Raw genomic sequence first — 21822 nt, forward strand, 5'->3', positions numbered from 1 at the left:
ATTGAACCCGCTCGGTGAACTACGGAAAAAAAAAAACTCGAAAAACTTCCCATAATATACAATTTTCCATCAAACACCATCACAAAAAATGTTCTAAAAAGTGATCAAAAAAAGTTACGTTCCCTAATATGATACGACTGAAAAGAACAACTGTTTTCGCAAAAAATAAGCCCTCAACCAGATCTGACAACAGAAAAATACAGAAGTTATGGCCCTGAAAAGTTATCAATAGTAAAAACAATGCGATTTTCTCCAATATTGGTTTTGCTCAGGAAAATTGAGCAAAAATAAGAAAAACGATATAAATGAGGTATCACCGCAATCGTAGTGAACCAGAAAATAAAGATAAAATATTATTTTTACGTTACGGTGAGCGGGGGGAAAAAATGCTAACAATCCAAAATAAAAATTGATGATTTTGTTTGTGCCCCCCTTGAAATAGTTAATAAAATCTCATGAATTAGCTTTAGACTACCAAAATAAATTATCTATACATTGTATCTCATCCCGTACATAATGAGCCCTCATATGTTCGCATTACCAAAAAGAAAAAAATGTATAGGTTGCACAATGTGACAATACAAATCTGCTGTACATGGCGCCTCCATTCATTCTATACTCGGCCGTGCGCCCGTACAGCAGTCACCACCACATATGGGGTATCAGTAAACTCAGGAGGAATTGGGCATCAAGCGTTGCAGTGCGTTTCATCATTTAATTTATTCTGAAAATGTCAGTTTTGGCCTAAATGAATGTATTTTCCCAAAAAAATTCTATAGTTTCTAAATCGCAGGTCCATATTTTTTAACCCATGTGAAACACTTAAAGGGTTAATGGACTTAATAGAAGTTGTTTTACATATGTTGAGGGGTGAAGTTTCTATAGTGGGGTAATTTATGGGGTTTTACTATTATTAAGGCCTCTCAAAGTCACCTGAAAGCTGAGTTTTCCCTCAAAATGTGAGTTTTGGCAATTTTCATGAAAATAAGAAAAATCGCACCTTAAGTTCTGCGCCTCATAACATCCTAGAAAAATGACTGGAAGCATAAAATATCATCCCAACATAAAGCAGATATTCTGTAAATGTTAATTATAAAACTTTTTGGGTAGTTTTACATCTTGTCTGGAAACCAGAACATTTCAAACTTGGAAAATGAAGAATTTTTACAAACTTTTGCCAAATTTTCACTTTTTTTCAGAACGAAACGCAAAACGTATCACTTAAATTTTATAACTAACATGAAGTACAATGTGTCACGAGAAAACATTCTCAAAATCACCCAGATATGTTAAAGCGTTCCAAAGTTATAACCAATTATCGTGAGACATGTCAGATTTGAAAAATCGAGTCTGGTCATTGAGCTGAAAACTAGTGTCGGTGATAAGGGGTTAAATTTAATGGTGAAAATATCATTTAACACAATTTCAGAAATGCAACGTCTTTTATAGCTTTAAGTGTAGTATTTGCAAGAACGTGCCTTATTGTGTGATTAAGAGTAATTCCCTTTCATGTAACATTTACAAGAAGGAAATTGTTGCTCAACATTGAGACTCTCTAAATATAATTCATTAGTATCATTCTGTGTCCTATTGATGTAGACATGTTAGAGTACATTGGAAGATCTCTCTACCTCCTAGTCTACCAGCGCTTATTACTTCCACCATAACTTTTCCAGTTTGTAGAAATTACAAGACATAGCTAGGTTTGTCGTTACCTGTAAAAGTAATTGTTTGCAGCTCACACACTCTGGCATAATAACCTTAGAGGTTGTCTGGAGGCTGAAAACATGGGTGCTTTCTACTTAAAACTGAGCCACACCTGACCAAGGTTTGTGCTGTTGTGCTGGTATTGTAGCTCCGCAATATCAAGATGCATGGGACTTCGAGGCAATATCATGCACCAACCTTGATCGGGAGAGGAACTTTTTTTGGAGAAAGCAGCCATGTTATTTAGCTTCAGGACAATGCCTATCCACTATGCAGGTGATAACTGCTGTGGCCCCTATGATCATGAGAATGGGGGTCTGTTGTCACTCACACGAATGGAACTGTAGGTAGAACAGGCTGGCTGCTACTTGTTCCTCTAAATGGGACTTCTGAAGATTCAATCACAGTGAACTTAGTCCAACCTATTTGAAAAGACTTCTTTTTAACAAAAACACTCACTATTCACGTGCCCTACAAGCAAATACTGAAACTAAGGAGGAAAAGCCTTCCAGTCCTTCAGGTTCAACAAAGTGATGTAGAGAGCAAGGGGCAAAGCTGAGTGGGAGGGATGTTGGAGACTTGCATTTTATGCAGTCTATAAGTTTCAAGCTTTGTTTGCTTTAGAAAGGCATCTCATACATTAGATGTATTATGAAACAATGGGTTTATTATTTTCTTGGAAAATTCTGGAGAGGTGTTTGTACAAGTAGTTTGAAACCTGTCTATTTACACGAGCTTAAAATGTTGGAAATACTAATATTGCAACATGTAATTTCATTTTTTCCATGTGACCAGCAAACTTTTATAGAATTGATGCTCATCCTTGTAGTGTATTCGTCATATTGATAAATAATTGTTGTGTTCTTCTGGGTATTCTGGGTTTGATAAAAATTCTTTACATTTCAGTTGTCTGTATGACTAATACATTACACAGATGATTTGATGGGTAATTAGCATATTGCTACTTTCTAGTGCTGTAGTCACATGATGCAGTTTTACAGACCTATATTCAGTTTTGATACTGTATAAATAATTGGTATTTTTTTATTTTAATGTGTCAAAAACACACAAAACTAATAAATGCAGCCTATGTTTTGTAAAGCAATGCATAAGTGAAAAAACAAGGGCTTTCTAATGGAGTGCACATACCCGTTGGCTTGAATAGATCGTTTTAATGTGTGAAAAAGAAAGTAAATCCAAGGTTTTCAGAGGGTGAAAAAAAACATTTGCATACCAAAGCATTATTGTTTGTTATTAAGAGCCCATTGGCTATTTCTGTACCTATAACAAACCTCACACAAAGTGTCATGTACTTATATGAATGTTGTATGCACTCTACTTGTTAGGCTGCATTCACATGAACATGTGAGTTCTCCAGTCCCGTATTTCCGTTCTGTATGAGCCCGTATATACGTGATGTTTTTTATCCGTATGCAGCATGTACGTAACCCGTATATAGATTTCTAGGGCCATAAGGAACTGAAATACAGTAGAAAATAGGACATGCTTTTTTTTCCGGTACAAGGTGCTGTACGGAACGGTGTTAACAATGTCCGTATTGTCCATTGAAATGAATGTGACTATTAATTTAAAGCAATCTTTTTGAATTGAAATTCCTAGAAAATTGCTTTAAATTAATGGCATTGTATTCAATACATAACTTACTAAACATTTTTTAGACCATTTTTAGGCATTTCTGCGACTTGACTGAAAAAGTAACGGCGCATGGCCTAGCCTGTGCCTCAGAAAATGTCGTCATAAACTAATAGCTGGAGCAGAATAATACTGTGTAGTCCATCTTTACACTGACACTTTGCTAAATCGACCCCGGTGTGGTAAAATTGTATTGATTTATTTTACAGATGCGTTATTTATCTACACACAGAAAGCATTAGAGTTTGCAACTCTTCATTGCTTGTCAAGTTGCGATAAGGACATAAACAGCTTTTGCAATAGTGATGTATAGTTTAGGTTCCCTGGCGAAGACTAGTGTTCATAAATGACGTCCTAGAACAATTGAAAGGACGGGAAGATTATGTGCACGTGTGGCACATTTCTGCTTCAGTTCATCTTGTGTGGTTTACAGAGCACACAAACAACTGCAACTGTTTTGCAAACCAGAACTAATGGATGATAAACTGGCATTTCAGAGCAGTTTTCGGAGTTTGAGGATTTGGGATACCGTATATACTCGAGTATAAGCCGACCCGAGTATAAGCCGAGGCCCCTAATTTTACAACAAAATGCTGGGAAAACCTATTGACTCGAGTATAAGCCGAGAGTGGGAAATGCATTTGGTCACAGCCTCCCCAGTATATAGCCAACCAGCCCCTGCTCCAGTGTATGTAGCCTGCCAGCCCCTGCCCCAGTGTATGTAGCCTGCCAGCCCCTGCCCCAGTGTATGTAGCCTGCCAGCCCCTGCCCCAGTGTATGTAGCCTGCCAGACCCTGCCCCAGTGTATATAGCCTGCCAGACCCTGCCCCATTGTATATAGCCTGCCAGCCCCTGCCCCTGTGTATATAGCTTGCCGCCGCTGCCGGACAGATCGCACAGAAGATATACAGGGGTCGCCGGAAAGGTGAGTTTAGATATATTTATTTTTTTGACTCGAGTATAAGCCGAGTTTGGGTTTTTCAGCACATTTTTTGTGCTGAAAAACTAGGCTTATACTCGAGTATATAAGGTACACCGCTAGATGATCCAATATGTATAGTGTGTGTATTTGATTGCCTGTGTATTAAATGGTGAACTAATTTTTACCCATGCTCGCTATAGGTACAAAATAAACTCTGTCTATGGCCTTGCTATCGTGCCTACATCCACATGTTTTGCTTAGTACTTTAATTTGGCAGTCAAACTGATTTTTGTCTAAATGTGGTATATTTTTATTCTGTAGTCCCAGAAATCTTGGATTGAAGGTATATTCTGTAAAAGAGAATGTGCAAAGATAATACCAGCTTCAAAAGATCCACACAGGTATGTAAGAATCTTGTAATGCTGTGACTGTGAATGTCTAAATATAGCAGGAGAAATGAGGGGTATGTTCCAAAGCACTGTAACTAGGGTTCTTTGGTTACATAGTGTGAGATGTGCTAGCACACTGATTTTTGTAACATGAATGGTGAAAAGAGTTCATGTAAGGTTTGACCAAATTACATATATACACTTTTGCAAATAAAAAGAATATGAGGGCGATTGGGCAGTTTTCTAACATGGGTACCCATCAGTGCTACATGTAGTGTGTCGTAAACCAGCAGTACTTAAAATTATACTTACCTTTTTGATGCGTTACAGCTAGGATGGGGGGGGGGGGCAATTATTGTTCTTTTTAGAGCACCATTAATTCCATGGTGCTGTACAAGCGATAAGGGTTCACATACATTACATTAAGACAAGAAAAATGCAAGTAAAAAACATTGAACAGGAGACAAGTGGAAGGAGGACCCTGCCCGTGAGGGCTCACAATCTGTGGGAGGGTAGATGGAGACACACAATAATTGCACTGCTCTTCTCCCTCACCTTGTGTTATATGCAATTCTAAACAGGTGGGTTTTCAAATTACGTTTACGTTCAAATTACATTTGAAGGATTGGAAGGTGGGGAACAATCTGACATTTTGGTATTGATACAATTTTGAAACATCGACTCGTTTTACACAGTCTTCAACCATCCATAATGCATATATATCATTTAATGTACTGCAAAACCCTGCTAGAAACACATTTATACCATGTCACATGTAGGTTATAGGAACCACGTAGCTAACAATAGTGTTATTTTCCTTTACAAGGTGCCAAGGTGGATGCCAGATCTGCCAAAACCTTATCAGGTAAAGTGCCATGATACAACTTCTGTTCCTGTAATACTTATCCTGGTGTAGCCTACAAGTTCTATACTTCTATTTTGCATATTTAACTAGTTTAGCCTTGATATAATAGAGTAAAATAGAGTATATGATATAATAGATATAAATAGAGTAAAATAGAGTAATATACCATAGTGTTAAGTAATTGCTTAATTTGTCTTCTAATGGATCCTTGGGGCCAATTTATAATGTGCTAGAGAATTCTCTGGTAATCTGTTGACCCAGTCTGACCCTGAATTTCACAAACGGGCATTATAATAATGTCATACTGGGCATTTTGATGTGACTTCTAAATTGCATGGTCAATGGTCAAGCTAATAATTTTAAACTTTGTAATATACTTTATTAAGGACACGGACTAATGATTTTTCATATAGTCAGTCTGGTGTGTATAGAAGGTTTTTTAGAAGCTCACTGCAGGAGAAAGTAGCAGAAAAGGAAGCAGGCTGTAGGAAGCACCAGAGATGGGCCTCATCTGACCCATCTCTTTGCAAGTATTAAGGTTATTTTTTTTATAGCGTTCACAGAGGGACTTGATAAAGGGCGGTTTGAGACACTGAATCAATGGTCCAGTGGGTGGTTTTGGTGTATTTTTTAAAGTTTACTATATCAGTTGCAATAAAAATAGCTTCAAATGATTAGCTACAATTTAAGGAGACTTGTGAAGAAATTCGGTCACTGCCAATTAATAAACTGGCAGCGTTTGCATTCATTTATTGGGACACTACTTTAAGATTCTTACTAAGTAAATATGAATGGATATAGTTCATGAAATGCTTCAGCTCACTTATACCATTCTTTTCACTATTGACCATTGATTTGCATGGTATATTTCTTTCAGCAAACAAATAAGTATGTTTGTTTCAATAAAAGTTCTGCCAATAGTGTCTTTTTAATCCACATGGCAATATTCAAGGCAAGTTAAACAGAAACTGATCTGGCTCTCATTATGCCTGTGACTGAATTGGCAAATTATTTCATCACTGTGTAAGTAGTCTAGTATTAATTCAGGATTTGATGGTTTTTACTTCTTCTATAAACTTTATATGCAAATAAAGTTTGCATAGGATATTAATTCATTACATGGCCAGAATCAAACATGTTGTTGTACCTGAAAGAACTACTGCACTTGTCTGCCATAAGCTGTTTAATTTCCCCTCTTGAACATGTCAGTAGGTTTACAATTCAGTTCAATATCTGTAAAAGGTTTATGTAGTAAGTGTCTCACTTTCCTTTTCATATAAAGCTGGTAAAGCTTTTTACCATGACATTTAATGGGTGATGTAATGGGAGCAGCAGCATTTTGAAGACATTTTTTCTGATGAGATTTTTCTAGTAACAATATAATATAACCATAAAGTATTTAATTTAACTCTTAAATAAAATCCTGAATATAAACAAAATACCACCATTTAGCCTAAGTAATGCTCCTGTTAATTGTGCATATCATACTGCTATATATTATGTATTATAATGGCACCATACAGTGTCAAAGTAATATCCACTAAGCTGCAGGCACACTGGTTGGTCTGCAGCAGAAATTGCACTGCAGACCCAACCTCAGCAAATAACAACTGAAATCACTTGGTATCCAGATGTGAAGAAACTGATCTACTGTAATTTCACAACCTGCAGCACAAGTACCACCCATTTTGTCCAGGATTTGTTGTGTTGTCTACTTAAAATTCATGATAATCTAGTCCAATTATGGACTATTCTCAACCATGGCAGAATGTACGATTGAATTGCATTCTGCACTCTTTGTGATATCCATCAACAATGAAAGGAAATTGTAATGTACTGAAAACAAATGTTTTTCTTTTTTTAGGTGTTGCTGTGGAAGATTAATTGGAGACCACCCTGGATTAGATTACGACTGGCCAATATATTCTGTACCACAAGAGGTCAATGATGAAGAATGGTCCGTGCAGAAGCATACAAAGACCAGCCCTACAGATGCTTTTGGTACCATCAATTTCCAGGGCGGACATCACACATATCATGCAAAGGTACTTGATTTGTCATTGTTTTTTTTTTTTGGGGGGGTGTTATTTAAATTAGTATTAATTTCCAATGTGACAAGTTAAAGCTATCCCTCATAACAGTAACTGAAGAACATAAACCACTTCCGAAGACTGTACCCTGATAAATAGTTCAAGCAGATAACCTGATAAAACTGCTTCTTAAACAATGCTATCCGGGTCAAGCAGACTCCTCCTGTGACCCATCAACATTTGGAAGTGGCTTAACAGTATTATTGTCTCACAATCTTCTTTTCAGTATATTAGAATATCCTATGACACTTCTTTGGACCAACTTATGCATCTGATGATAAAGGAATGGCAGATGGAACTTCCCAAACTAGTTATTTCGGTTCATGGTGGGGTCCAGAATTTTAAGCTGCCTTCTAAAGTAAAGCAGGCCTTTGGCAAAGGTTTGGTGAAAGCTGCTGAGACTACCGGGGCCTGGATATTGACAGAAGGGATTAATACAGGTATTTGTTAGCTATTACAGTAATTCTATCTTCTGTTAAACATGGAATGCCACATTTATATCTGTGTATCTAATACCTGATTGCAAGTTGCCGTCATGGGAGGTGCAGATGATTCTTTGCAGCTCTCTGGTCTGCCTGATTTCTGTAGAGTATATTGACATAAGTTGACCTTAATAGATTGATAAATTACCCTTAGTTTGCTTTACCCAATATATAGTAAAACATCGGACCGCACACCTTAGAGGATGGAAAACCTTGCATTATATCAGAATATGATGCAACGGCTTATCGTCTGACTGGACTGTATCCATGTGGTATATTTCCTTTACAACCCAAATTTTTTAATTATAGTTATTGAAAGCTACACAATATAATCATTTTATATGCAGTTTTATAATGTGTCAGTACTTCTAGTTGAACTTTGTATATAAAATGCATTACCTACCTTGGTAAAGACTGATAGCATCGATCCTCCCTAGGGCTTATGGCCTCTCATCACCTGTAATAACCCTGTTCTGCAAATATGATGTCAGTCATCTCCTGTCAAATAAACAGGAAAGAGTGAATTGTGGAATGTAAGTGGGGCCTTGTATTACAAATTATTCAGAAGTGTATTAAATCCTTATGACATCCATGGTAAGCGTTATTGCTGTGGTTTCCGTATGTTGTCTTGGTCCTGCTTAATCCATGGCATTGACAGATGAGCATCACTGGTATATTTCTACATGTAAACTGTTAAGCAGACTTATGTATCTAAAACACTTTGTTACAAAGGAGTTTCCCAATACTTAATCTGTGGATATTGTTTGGTTGAATGCTGCCTTAAAAGTTGTATTTATATGTCACAAATTTATAGAAGAATATGCTATAAATATGCTGTGGGGGTGTCCTCACATTTGAGACTCGTCCCTATCTCCAGAACAGATGTCCCCAGATCCCCATTGTTTAGGGAATAGAAAGGTGCCTGTGCATTTGTGGCTCTCATTTTGGAGTTCCATAATCGTCAGGGCAGGCACCCATGAATTTGGAAGTAACACTTGAAAACCGTCGCTTGTCACTAGGCTTCTACGTAGTAAGTCATTCATTGATGTATAGAGAGCTGCATTTAAGAAACATTTTAACTGCAAGGTAAAGCTGAGGCAAAGTTTTTTTAATGCCACCATGTATTTGCATACTTCTTGTCAAGTCTCCATGAACCTTGTTCTAAGCAGTATCGCATTTTATTTCCTCCTACAAAAGGGTATATGATACACAATGTGGCTCATTTACTAAGGGTCCGCGAACCGCATTTTAGTCGGGTTTCCCGACTATTTCCGTTTTGCACCACATTTAACAGGGAATTTTGATGCACACAATCGGATTTTGGCGCATCGGGGCCGGCTTGCACGCGACACAAATAGGGGGGCGGGCCATCAGACAACCCGATGGATTCGGACTATGCGCAGGATTTAACATTTCAATTGTGTCACAAGACACGCACTTGCAAGCACCGGGAAGAAGAAGGTGAACTCCGGCGGACCTCGGCACAGAAGCGATGGATGCAGGAACTCTGGCGTACGAGCTTCTTGAATAGCACCAGACTTCATCTTCGTTGGACCCTTCGAATCCCCTGTTATAGTTTCCCCAAAACCCATAGTGGCAAAGCCCATCTCCCAGAAGGTCAACTGCAATACTCCACCACAATAGGGCTGAAGGAGAACCCAATGAAACAGATGTAACACACAGTCTGTATTACATACTGTATTACAGGCAGTCCCCAACTTAAGAACACTCGTCTTACAAACGAGTCTTTGTTTCAAATGATCTCTGTGGCCTCTGGCCTCTGTTGAAGCTCCCTAGATGTTGCTAATTTGCTAAACTTTGGTCCCAGGCTGCAATGGTTAACATAAGAGTTCTCAAACGTGTCTGCAATGAAGCTTTAATGTTACTACTTCTTCCCATGACAATCCAAAATTATGCAAATCCAATTGTCACATGAACGAAAAAAAAATACTGGAATATACTTACAAAATATACCAGTGCCGACTTACATACACATTCAACTTCAATGTGTCGCAAAAGATTGGATTAAAAAAAAAAAGACGAGAATACCCATTTATTCTATGATATAACAGTATTTATACATATATTTTTCAGGGGTGTCCAAACATGTAGGGGATGCCTTGAAAGCTCATGCTTCCCAGCACTTGAGAAAAATATGTGCCATCGGAATTCCACCCTGGGGAGTTATTGAGAATCAAAAGGATCTTATTGGGAAAGATGTGAGTATGCCAAAACTGTGACTGTATTATCATACATGTCTAATATACTTTAATTTTGCTTCACTCCTTTTCTTTCCAAATATTCACTGGGGATTACAGATGGTTTTAAAGGGAGTCTACCGACCCCCTACATCAATACTTCATTAAAAAACGCCAGTGTGTTTTGGAACTGGATAAGTTTTCCAGACATACCTGTTTCCTCTTTCTTAGCATTTTGTCATGGTTATCATTGTGCAAATAATCTTCTTGATGCACTTGGGCTGGGTTATATCTTTGTGTGCCAATTAGCAGAGCCAACAACTCTTGGCTCAACTCAATTATTCCCCCCTCCTCCAAAAATTGGTTTTAAAAGTGGAAAAGAATTGCAATAGTACCAGACTCTGCAAATAGGATACCAAGAAGCTAATTTAAAAAATATAAAAACTTTCTTTTCTGAAACAATAACAAATTACTAGGAAATGGGAATGGTTTTCCTGTATTTTTTTATGTGCCCTAGCCAACTTGCTTTACTTGAGGGCATGTAAACTTCTTTGCTGGTAGACTCCCTTTTAAGGGGACATGTTGTAAAGTACTGAATGATGTACCTGATTTGACTACCACCTGTTCATAAGATATAGCCCTTGGAACAGTGATGGTGAACCTTTTTAGAGGATGAGTGCCAAAAGAACAGCAAAAAACCCACTAATACACATAAAGGTGTCTTGAGGACCCAATACAGTTGAAAGGAGGAGGGGAAATTCAAATTATCATTGTAGCTTCCCTCCAGGATCCCTTGAATATGAAGAATCCTGGGGTAGGAGCTCCAGTATTAACCCAGTCCACATTTCCTTGCACCTCATGCAGATCCAGGAAGTGTTGCTTTAAAAAAGCGCTGAATGCAGCACATCCTGGACTACCCAGAACTGCAGGAGGAGGCCTTAACCCCTTACCAACATGTGACATAGTACTACATCACATGCCGGCTGCAGGGGTATGAAGAGGGCTCACGGGCTGAGCAGAAAACCCCCACTGGTAACACCCCAGGTCAGTGATGGCACAGATCGCAGGTTTTAATTCTTTGATCCTACCATATACTGCCATACTAAAGCTTTGCCGGAGGCTTTCAATCAGACAACCTAAGGTTAAAGTACCTGAGTCTGAAAAATAGTAAAAATAAAAAAATTTATATTAAAAAAAACATAAAAATTCAAATCACCCCCGTTTCCCTAAAGCCATCTAAATAATAATAATTATAACAATCCCTTTATTTATATAGCACACACAGATTCCGCAGCAGTGCACAGAGCTTGCCAGATCAGTCATGTAAATATAAATAAACAGTAACAATCATACACATGTTCGGTATCCCCAGGTCCCAAAATGTTTGATCTATCAAAATATTATAATGGTTTTTCACAGCGCTTAACCTCATTAAAATTTTATAAAAAGGAGCGATGCAGTGACATCCAATATAACGGAATCAGCGCATGACATGGGGAGATATTTTATCGATCAAGGGGTTAGATGAAGGTCAGAGTTGGGAGGAGCTGCTGTTTAGAGAGGGAGTTGGAGAAGTCATGTACAGGCCACACGTGTGAGAGTCAGTCTGACACCGGAGTTTGGGGAGAAAAGACCAATTTTCCCACCTTTAAAATGGGGGAGGTGGGGGGAGGGTTATAATAGCTATTTGCCGAAGCGGCGGAGTTAGCAGGAGTTCTCGGGGGCAAAAGGAGGTGAGATTGGTGAACTGGCATGATGGGTTGTCCAGTCCCCTGAGTTGGTTCTTTACAGAGAGAGATGGTGAATTCCTGGGAGCAAGGATCTCAGGAGGTGGTGAAGTCTCCAGTTTGGGTCCCTGGTCAGGAAAAGATACGGGACTTGAGTATGGATTGTTTATGGAAATTCATTAACAATGAAGCGAATGCCCTCTAGAATCCCCTCTAGGTTAAAATAAAACTTAATAAATGTAATGGGATTTTGGATTGTTTATGAGAATAATGTTCTGATGTTGTATATGCTATGCTTGTTTTATAACAAATACAGGCCGCTGTGACCTTTCCACTCAAAACTGTTGTACGTCTTTCAATGAGCTGGAGGTTTAAAGGGGTTGGGTTATCTTCGCTGTAAATTTTATGTCTCAGGGTCAATTGATCCAAAGGTCGCAAGCCCTCAAAATGGTAGCAATTAATAAGTCAGCTTCTCTTGCAAAAAAATGACGTCTTACACAGCTCCGTACACACAAGTATGAAAAAGTTATTAACATAAATTCTAGTTTTTCTTGTGCACAATGTTTTAATTTTTAAAAATGTATTAAAACACAATAAAACTACTAATTAAAATTATGATTACCCCATACAACTAACATCCGCTAATTCACATATCAACTTCTTTGGGCCATATTTTAGGACTGCTTTGCAGATAAAAATTAAAAAAAAAAAAACAAATTGATCAGGGGCAGAGCAGTAACCAGTAGAAAAAAATGTTTTTTTTTTCTGAAAAACAGCTTGAAGCTTCAGGTTTAGATAATTGCATGCATGTTTCAATTACAGGCGGTTTGCCTGTATCAGACTCTGGTAAATCCACTCAGTAAGCTCACCACTCTGAACAGTATGCATTCCCACTTCATCATGGTGGATGATGGCACGGCTGGAAAGTATGGAAACGAGATGAAACTTCGAAAGAACCTGGAGGAATATTTATCTCTTCAGAAAATACATACAAGTAAGTTTATAACAACTATGCAGATACAATGAAATTATATAGCAAATTTGAACAGAGCCATGGATGTTGAACAAAAATCTACAAGGAATGATATGATATCTGAGGAAAAAAATTGGCGGGAATTTATGTGTAGCAGTGTATGCTAGCACTGTGTTAGACAACAGAGTTAGGGCTCATTCACATGGCCGTCTGCGTGGACGTACATGCGGCCGCAAATTTGTGGCCGCATGTACGTCCCCATAAACGGCAATAGCGGTGCGGCGCAGATACGGTGCCACACATGTGTGGCACTGATCCAGACTGCACACCGCAAAAAGATAGAGCATGCCATGTGTGAATGGACCCTAAGGACAAATGTAAGTGTAATACAGTTTAGTCTTTGCACCTCGGTCTGGTGTATGTGCCAAAATGTGGCTACAATCGTATTTTTTGTGGAGTATGTTCTATTTGCAGTAAGGCCTTTTCCTGAAGCCTTATTCCTTGTCCCTTAGTCAAATTAGTCAGAAATATGTTGCATTTAACTAAAAGCATTGATAAATGTTATACAAACCATTTAAGACCCTTTTTATGTAGTGGTTGAGACTAGAATCCTGGTGCAAGTGGAAAAATTAATTCTCCCCCATTGTGAATATTGTAATTTCTAGAATGTTCTACACTTTTAAATAGCTCTTTGGGGTGAATTTACACATTGTATAGCTCTACACCATAGATCTGTATGCATCATTTGCTGTAGATTTCCAGTACGTAATTTTCACTCTGAAGTTTTAGATTTATGTGTACAGTATACGCAGCAATTGCAATGTTTTCTTTTAAATACTGTAAAAGTATTATACGATGCAATGGATATATAGAAGTACAAAGTTATCCATGTTTTATTGACAGGAATGGGACAAAGTGTCCCTGTAGTTGCCCTAGTAGTAGAAGGAGGTCCAAACGTTATCCTGATGGTGTGGGAATATGTCTGCAGCACTCCATCCATTCCTGTGGTTGTATGTGAAGGGACCGGGAGAGCAGCTGATATCTTGGCGTTCACACACAAGCACACCGCAGATAAAAGGTAAAATAGTTTTCATTCTTTGATCGTTTACTAAGGAAGATCATATTTCAAGCTTTGCAAGGCGATAATCTTCTCTTCCTTATCTATGGCACATAAGGACATCTCTGTAAAACTCTCAGTTGCCCCACAATTTTGCATTTTTATGTTGCATAACATATTTTGCATGGATATGCTGTGTGACACAACCCCATGCACACATTGCGGGGGGGAAAAAATCATCAGTAAGATTTTTGATCTGCAGCAAATTAGTGACATGTCCCCTATTTATGTGGATTATGATGCAAAAATCAGCCTTTTTACAATGCTTTTTTTGAGAGAACCGCATTTATACCTATTCAGCTAGACCTTTTTTTTATTTTAACACTATGGAAAACTTCCTAGTAAACTTTCTTGTGCATGGGAAATTATTTAAAAAAACCCAAGCAGTAGTGGACTATAATATAGGTGGTTTGGGCTGCAGTCAAACCTTCTAGTGGGCCCATAGCCAGCCAAACCACCACCTTCACCCATGAAATCCTTGTACATCTGTTCCTGCTCTAAATACATATGTACACAAGAGCCCTTTCAAGACCTTTTTGAAGGTCCTCCAAGGGTCCTGAAACAACAGATTGAAAGCAGGCAGAAGGTACACATCCTCCATTCCCCAAGAAGCTTGATTCCAGTACCAGATATAGGAAGTGATTCCATACCTCTAGGGCAGTGATGGCTAACCTATGGAACTGGTGCCAGAGGTGGCAATCAGAGCCCTTTCTGTGGGCACTCAGGCCATCACCAGAGATGACTCCAGGTACCTTCCTGCAGTCCCAGACAGCCCAGGACTTGCTGTGCAAAGAGGTATTTTAAAGTGACAGCTCTACCTGGGACTATTTTCTGCTTTATTGGTGTCCTCAGAGTACTGGTATCAATGAAAACTGATAGAGAAGGGAGTATAAATCACAAATTAAATTTCTGTGTTGGCACTTTGCGATAAATAAGCAGGTCTTTGTTGGAGTTTTGGCACTCGATCTCTAAAAGGTTTACCATCACTGCTCTAGGGGCTATAATATTCATGCAGCCCAGGGCCCATGGTAGTCTTAATTTGCTGCTGAACCCAAAGAAGAGGGGGTGAAAATGAGTAGCCTGTATAGCTTATGTTTACTATTTCTGCTTAGTATGTTACAGTATGCACACACCTCTACTGAGACTAAAAAGGAGACTACAAGGAGCTGACAATGTATTTCTCCTTATTACCTGGGGTGTTCTAGTGCAGCAGTTAGTCGAATCTATGAGACCTACAGTCTCGATCATGTGGTGTATTGCTTGGCACACTATTTATTATAGTGAGAATACATTCTTTTCAGCAAAATGTAAACATTTCTGATGTTGACATCTTCTCTTATAATATTTTTATTTGACATTCTGAGTTGTAAGTAGTGATTGATGGTTTAGATGATATTTTTACTAACTGGCCAAATATGTTCTATAGAGAGATTTCTGTACAACTAAAAGATGAAATTCTGCAAATGATCCAGCGAACATTTAGTCTGGGCCATCGACAGGCTAATCATGTTTTATTTATTCTGATGGAGTGTATGGAGAACTGCGATTCTGTAAGTCAAACCTCATTCCTAAATTATTTTATTTATTTATAGATATGGAATTGTTATGTTTACAAGACTGCAGTATTTTCTATTTTTTCGTTCTGTTTTTATTTTGGGTACACAAAAAATAAAACCCACAATCTAAAATCCTTATATATTACAGAATTATTTTTTTTACATTTCTTTTCATAATTTTTTTTGTTAGATTATTTCACATAGCTTCTATTTTTTGGAATTTACAAGGAGTGGCATTACCATAAGGCCTCATACACACAACTGTATGTGTGGACCATGAGTTAGCCACACAAGCGGCGGCTTATTTACAGACTCCATAAATGTCTATTGTGAACTATTTTGCACCGTGAATGTGCCGACTAGCCACATGAATATTAAAGCGCAGGTCCCATTCCTGCCCAGATTTGCGGTGCCACTGCTCACCTGTAAATGTCCTATGGGCTGTAAACAGACTGTAAATGTAACCTTTAAAAAGGAGGATAGGTCTTTCCTTTGCATAGATTTTAGTATTTTGAAGATCCTCTCCTTGTTTTATTATTTTAGTAGAATACAGCTTTCGCTATGCAATAAGCCAGAGTCCTGTAGTTGGAGAAAATGGAGGATTGAGATACTCCATTATGACCATGGTTTTGGTGGGGTTTTTTTTTACTCATAATTTTTTCCATATAAATTAATAAACTTGTATTGTTCATCTCTTAGATCACAATATTTGATGCAGAGTCTGAAGAACAACAGGATCTTGATATGGCAATTCTGACAGCTCTACTTAAAGGTTTGTTACACATTTAAAGGAGTTTCTGGGTTTCTAATGCACAAATGACTGTTAAGAACAGCTAAGTTGGAACTTTCCAAATACACATAAAGTGATCACTCCTGGTACAATGAAATTTGAAGCCATGGGGACAAAAATACTTACTCTGGAACCCGGTGATATCTAGAAAGCTGATAGGTCACTTTAAACAGTGGAGTTCATTGGGTGTCCTTGGTGTCAGGGAAGGACCAGAGAAAAAAATATGCAAAAAATGGAAAACCACGGCTCTTTTAGCAACCTTGTAAGGCAGCTTCCTTGACATCAAGCATGACCTACAAAAGGCTATATGACATGATGCAGGGTTAAAACCAAACCAGTATATCTATTCCAGAATTTCCAACTGTAGACTGCACTATTTCGACCTGAATTATAATCCTGAATTTTACATGAAATCAGACCTTTACAACTGACACCATTAAAGGTAATCTACCATCAAAATCAAGTATAATAAACCAGGGACACTAACTCAAAGACCCAGGCACCCTGACTGCAGTAATCTTCTTCTCATATTTGTTATCCTTTCTAAAGAGAGGATATTACAATGTAAATATCATATCTAGTATTTGTTCTCTTTTATAGGTACTAACATGTCTGCACCAGACCAGCTGAGCCTGGCTTTAACTTGGAACAGAGTGGATATTGCTAAGAATCATATCCTAGTGTATGGACAGCACTGGAAAGTTTGTATTTTTATGATGCTGATATTGTTAAGATTTTTATAAACTTCCAAAAATTCCAAGTAACCTGATATTAACAATTATTCATAATGGTGGAATATGAAAATTGTAATTTTTAGGCCGCTTGCACACAGCTAGGTTGAAGAGCATAGAAAGCTGAGCGCCAGCCAGGACACACTGTACTCAACGCACCATGATCAGGTGCAATAGGCTTCTATGGGGGTCATGATCTGGCCACAAATTGTGTCCGTTAATTGTGTCTGTCATGGCCCCCATTACAGTTGTGTGCATGAGGCCTTACTTGCAGCAAAAATAGTTGGAATTGAGCGCTATGGACAAAGATATTCAACCTACCTTTTTCTCTGAATGAATCATGAAATCATGGGTATGATAGAGCCCAAGAAAGGATAGGAGTCTGAAGTGACTCAGCCCCTTCAGCCTCTCAACTTAAGTAATATGAAATCAGGCAAGTTTTAACTACCTGATGGTGCTGGTAAATTAGTGGTGCCCCTTTAAGGCTTTAGTGTCCTCTCCTTCTAAGTCTGCAAGTGTACATATGTAATATCCCCCACCGGGGCCTAGCCTTTTCTTGGGGCCCAGAATACCGGAGTGGTTGGCTAGTGCGGCCTTGGGCACGCTGTGGTCACCGTGCTGTGTATGGATACCGGAGGGATGATCTACAGCCTGACAGGTCTCCAGCAGGTGGTGTGTGCAAGAAATATGGAGGGAGAGGCTGATCTATTGGTTTCTCCCTGGGGCAACCCTTGAGGTGTCTGTAGGATGAGTCCCTGGGTAATGGTTGGGGAAGCCCCTGGTGGTAAGCAGCTGTATCCAGGGCGTATCATTGGCTAATTACATACACCAGTTAACTGTTGTCTTTCCAGGCAGTATCTACAGCTGCAATTACACAATATCCAGGTTGCAGAACCTTCCTCGAGGGTTCTCGACTCCCCTAACAGCTCCTGACCTGGAGAGGGCGCTATTTGCAACTACCAGCCTGCCTATGCATTGGCAGGGGTGTTGCACATACTTCATAAGTGCTTTCAAATATCCTGATCACTGAGAAGAAAGGGAAAACGAAAAAGCATTTTGCGTTAATAGAATATTTATATAAATGTGTGCTTCCAAGTTTAATGTGTATTAATTGAAATGGGTTAGAATTATAGTTATAGGGGCCAGATACACTGGTCTAGATCTACTGCTTCTCTCTAGATTTCCAGATAATTTATAGAATTATTTTTATATATAAATTTTATATAATGTTTATATAATTCTAACCATGCACGCTACACTATAGAAATGTATACAGCTCTAACCTTCCCTAGTGGTGACAGAATACTTTTTTAAAAAAATGTAAGATTTAAGTAAAGACTTAAAGACCATATGACTTTCCATTTCATTTCACCGTAGGCTGTATGAAACTTTATTCTCTGAGAGATATGCTCGGCATGTAAATTTTTGACTAGTACTATAGGGGTATGGAGTTCACACATTGTCATACATAATTATTTTGCTAAGTAAGGATATTATTATTGTTGTAGTTGTGAACATGGCCAATATATCTTTTTTTAACATAACACTTGACCTGAGCCTGTAACTTCAAAGAATCCACTCCCAGAGCCCATATTAAATGGTTTGTACAGTTGTTTCGAATTTAACGTACAAAGTTGCTGCATCTTGTACATTGTCATTGTTACTCCTGGTATGTCTAATGATTTACCTATTGCCATCAATGTGTAAAAGATGCTTTATTTTTTCTTGACATTTGTCATCTTGTATACATTTTTTTTCCTTTTTATTCTACCCTCTCTTAAACCTGTTTTAACCTGGCATAGTATACACATGACCAAATATGTGTAAACTGTTATTTTCCACTTGAATGGACATCCACTGATTTACAGTTTCAGATGCCTAGAGGAATAGATAACTTTATAGCTTCCCTTTAAAAACACATTATTTGTGGGAACACTACTTTCTAATCAGGCTCAGGATCATACCCTCGGGGAACTGAGTTAATTACTTTTTTCAATGATGCTTGTCCATTACTTATTCTAGTTATAGCCTAGTGCCACTAAAGTACTACTGCCTTGGGAAGGATAGTTTTGCTTTAAGAAAAAGTTTTAGTATTCATTTTATTAAGTCTTGTGGGGTGATTCCAAATAAGTAGAAACTTATTTCACATGTTAGCTTCTTTACACTCCTATGTTTTTTCCATAAAATGCTTGACCATTCATCTGTCTGTAAGGACTATGGTCATATTTTAGAATTTTGTCATTTTTTTTTTTGTGCATTGTTTTATACATTGATGTGGACACTTTATAGTTTACTTTCCATAGACATTGAGTAATATCACGTTGTAAGGATACTACTGCCTCTATAAGTAAGGCAGTCACTACATTAATAAATTACACAGTTTAGATGTATCCAGTCCACTTCTTTAAAGGGGTTGTCCACTTTCAACAATTAATTGATATGGTTTGTTTAATCAAAAGTTATCAAATTTACCAATATACTTTCTGTATGAATTCCTCACGGTTTTGTAGATCTCTGCTTGCGGTCTTGCTATAGAAAGCTACTATGTTTTGCGCCCAGTGGATAGAAATTTGTCCATGTGATGTGATGGACACACAAGTGCACAAGCCGTTATTATCACAGAGTGTATTAGGAGCCTTGTGATAATAACTGCTTGTGCACCACCTGTCTATCATACGACCATGGACAGAAGTGCCTGTCCCTGCCTTGTAATGCAGAAAGGAGTGGCAGAGAGCACTGCAGTGTGCAGACAAGAGAAGCTATTCATGAGAAGAATCTGACCATAGTCAGAAGATTTACAGCTGTATCCAGGTCCAGGGACAACCAAAATTGTAGACACCAGGACTGATATTCACAAAAATAAAGCATTTCACAGATATAGTTCCAACCTGTCGCTAACAGTGAATTAGAGAATCTGTTGTTTTGTTATCCTGAGTATATTTAAGAATCTTATCTTGTTGGTAATACCTCTTTGAAGGGAACTTGTCATTAGGTATTTTTACTTGACGATCGTTTCCAATCGTTTCTCCCATCCTGATTTTTAAATTCCTTTGTCTGCATGAGCATGGAGGAGGAGATGATACAGCGAGGATACTGGGGCTCTAGTCAGAATGCAGACAAAAGCATTTTAAAAATCAGCATGGGAGAGTCTATTGGAATTTCTATAGTAACTGGTATTTACTTTTGAAAACTCCAACTGGACATTCCCTTGTATTCATTTTTATAAATTATCTCTTATAAATTCTCTTGAAAGGTTGGCTCTTTAGAAAAAGCCATGCAGGATGCCTTGGTGATGGATCGTGTAGAGTTTGTGAAGCTGTTGATTGAATATGGGGTGAACATGCACCGTTTCCTTACTATAAGCCGATTGGAAGAACTTTACAATACTGTAAGTAGAAGATACAGAGATGTATAGGACACCAATTTGCAACATTTGACCTGTCAACCATTATGTTTTGAAGATATCATTGCTATCTGTAGAGATTTATAGTCTATGCAAAGCAAAGTAATTTAAACACATGAAGAGGAACCTATAAAGCCATGTACTACAGAAGCTGTCTTAAGATAGGATCTTTTGACTTTTTGGGCCAGTTGATGAATTTATGAAAAAATATTGAACTTGCTGTAATATTATTCCAGAAGGGGTGGCATAGAAACTTAAGAGAGAAAAATCTCAGTCAATATGTGGGAATAAAATTGTGTGTGATATTTGATTCATTAAGAACAATGTATGAAAACACAGATTCGGACAAAACAAACTTAAATGATTTTCTTCATGACAAATTTCCTGGCCATCCTATAATATATTCAGATTCTTTGAGACCTATTCTATGGATACGTGATAAGTTGGCCTCTTGAGAAAGAGGTACAGCTCTGTTTTGCTTTCTGTAAAAACTGTTAAGACTAGAGAAAAGGGATCGGGGAGAAACGATCGCAGATGTGTTGCATTGTGGGACAGCTGCAGAACTGCCGTTGAAGAGGTTATAAAAATGTGACCACATAAGTGCTAACATTTTTCAATATATAGACAGACAGGGAATATTTTGAGTGGATCTTGTCATGTCCAGCAACTTCCCATACCCCACACAGTGGCATATGGTGTAAAGCTGCTAATAACTTTTAATAAAAGTCTGCAGACAGCACTGTTCTAGAGGTCATATACCATCAAAATCAAGCATGATAAACCAGGAACACTTACTCATGGAGCCAGCTACCTTGATTGTGGTAATCATCCTATATTTGTGATCCGTGCCTTTCTTAGTCATTTTTTATAATGCTAATGAGTCAGAAGGGCTCAGGCCTTGGATTACAAATATAAAAAGATTACCACAGTCCCAGTGCCTGGATCTATGTAAGTGTTTATCATGCTGGATTTTAATGGTAGAATTCCTTAAAAAGAAACCCACCATCACAGATCTACCTTTTTAATGTATTCTAGCTCCATGCTTTTTTTTAAAAATCTGTTAAGGGCCCAGACCTTTATAAAACTATAATTTGTATGTAAATTGTGTTGAGAGGCCACTTAGTCTATGGGAAGCTATGCCCAAGTAGAGGGGTGCACGCTTGCATGCACAGAACGTTGGCTCCACAAAGCGAGTATGCACAGCTACGACGAGCTGAAC

At 38.1% G+C, this 21822-nt stretch overlaps 1 protein-coding gene across 1 annotated transcript in view; it reads left to right on the forward strand.

Annotated features, from left to right (window-relative positions):
• TRPM6 (transient receptor potential cation channel subfamily M member 6) overlaps positions 1-21822 on the forward strand; it is a 127695-nt gene that overhangs the window by 39704 nt on the left and 66169 nt on the right. Inside the window, exons 2-12 of the mRNA XM_072150941.1 lie at positions 4604-4683; positions 5498-5536; positions 7401-7581; positions 7853-8066; positions 10203-10327; positions 12856-13027; positions 13910-14084; positions 15550-15673; positions 16379-16451; positions 17070-17170; positions 20454-20588. Coding sequence (XP_072007042.1) covers positions 4604-4683; positions 5498-5536; positions 7401-7581; positions 7853-8066; positions 10203-10327; positions 12856-13027; positions 13910-14084; positions 15550-15673; positions 16379-16451; positions 17070-17170; positions 20454-20588 — 1419 coding nt within the window. The remainder of the gene's footprint in view (positions 1-4603; positions 4684-5497; positions 5537-7400; positions 7582-7852; positions 8067-10202; positions 10328-12855; positions 13028-13909; positions 14085-15549; positions 15674-16378; positions 16452-17069; positions 17171-20453; positions 20589-21822) is intronic.

This window comes from Engystomops pustulosus, chromosome 1 (genome assembly GCF_040894005.1).
Source record: "Engystomops pustulosus chromosome 1, aEngPut4.maternal, whole genome shotgun sequence".
Lineage (NCBI taxonomy): Eukaryota > Metazoa > Chordata > Amphibia > Anura > Leptodactylidae > Engystomops > Engystomops pustulosus.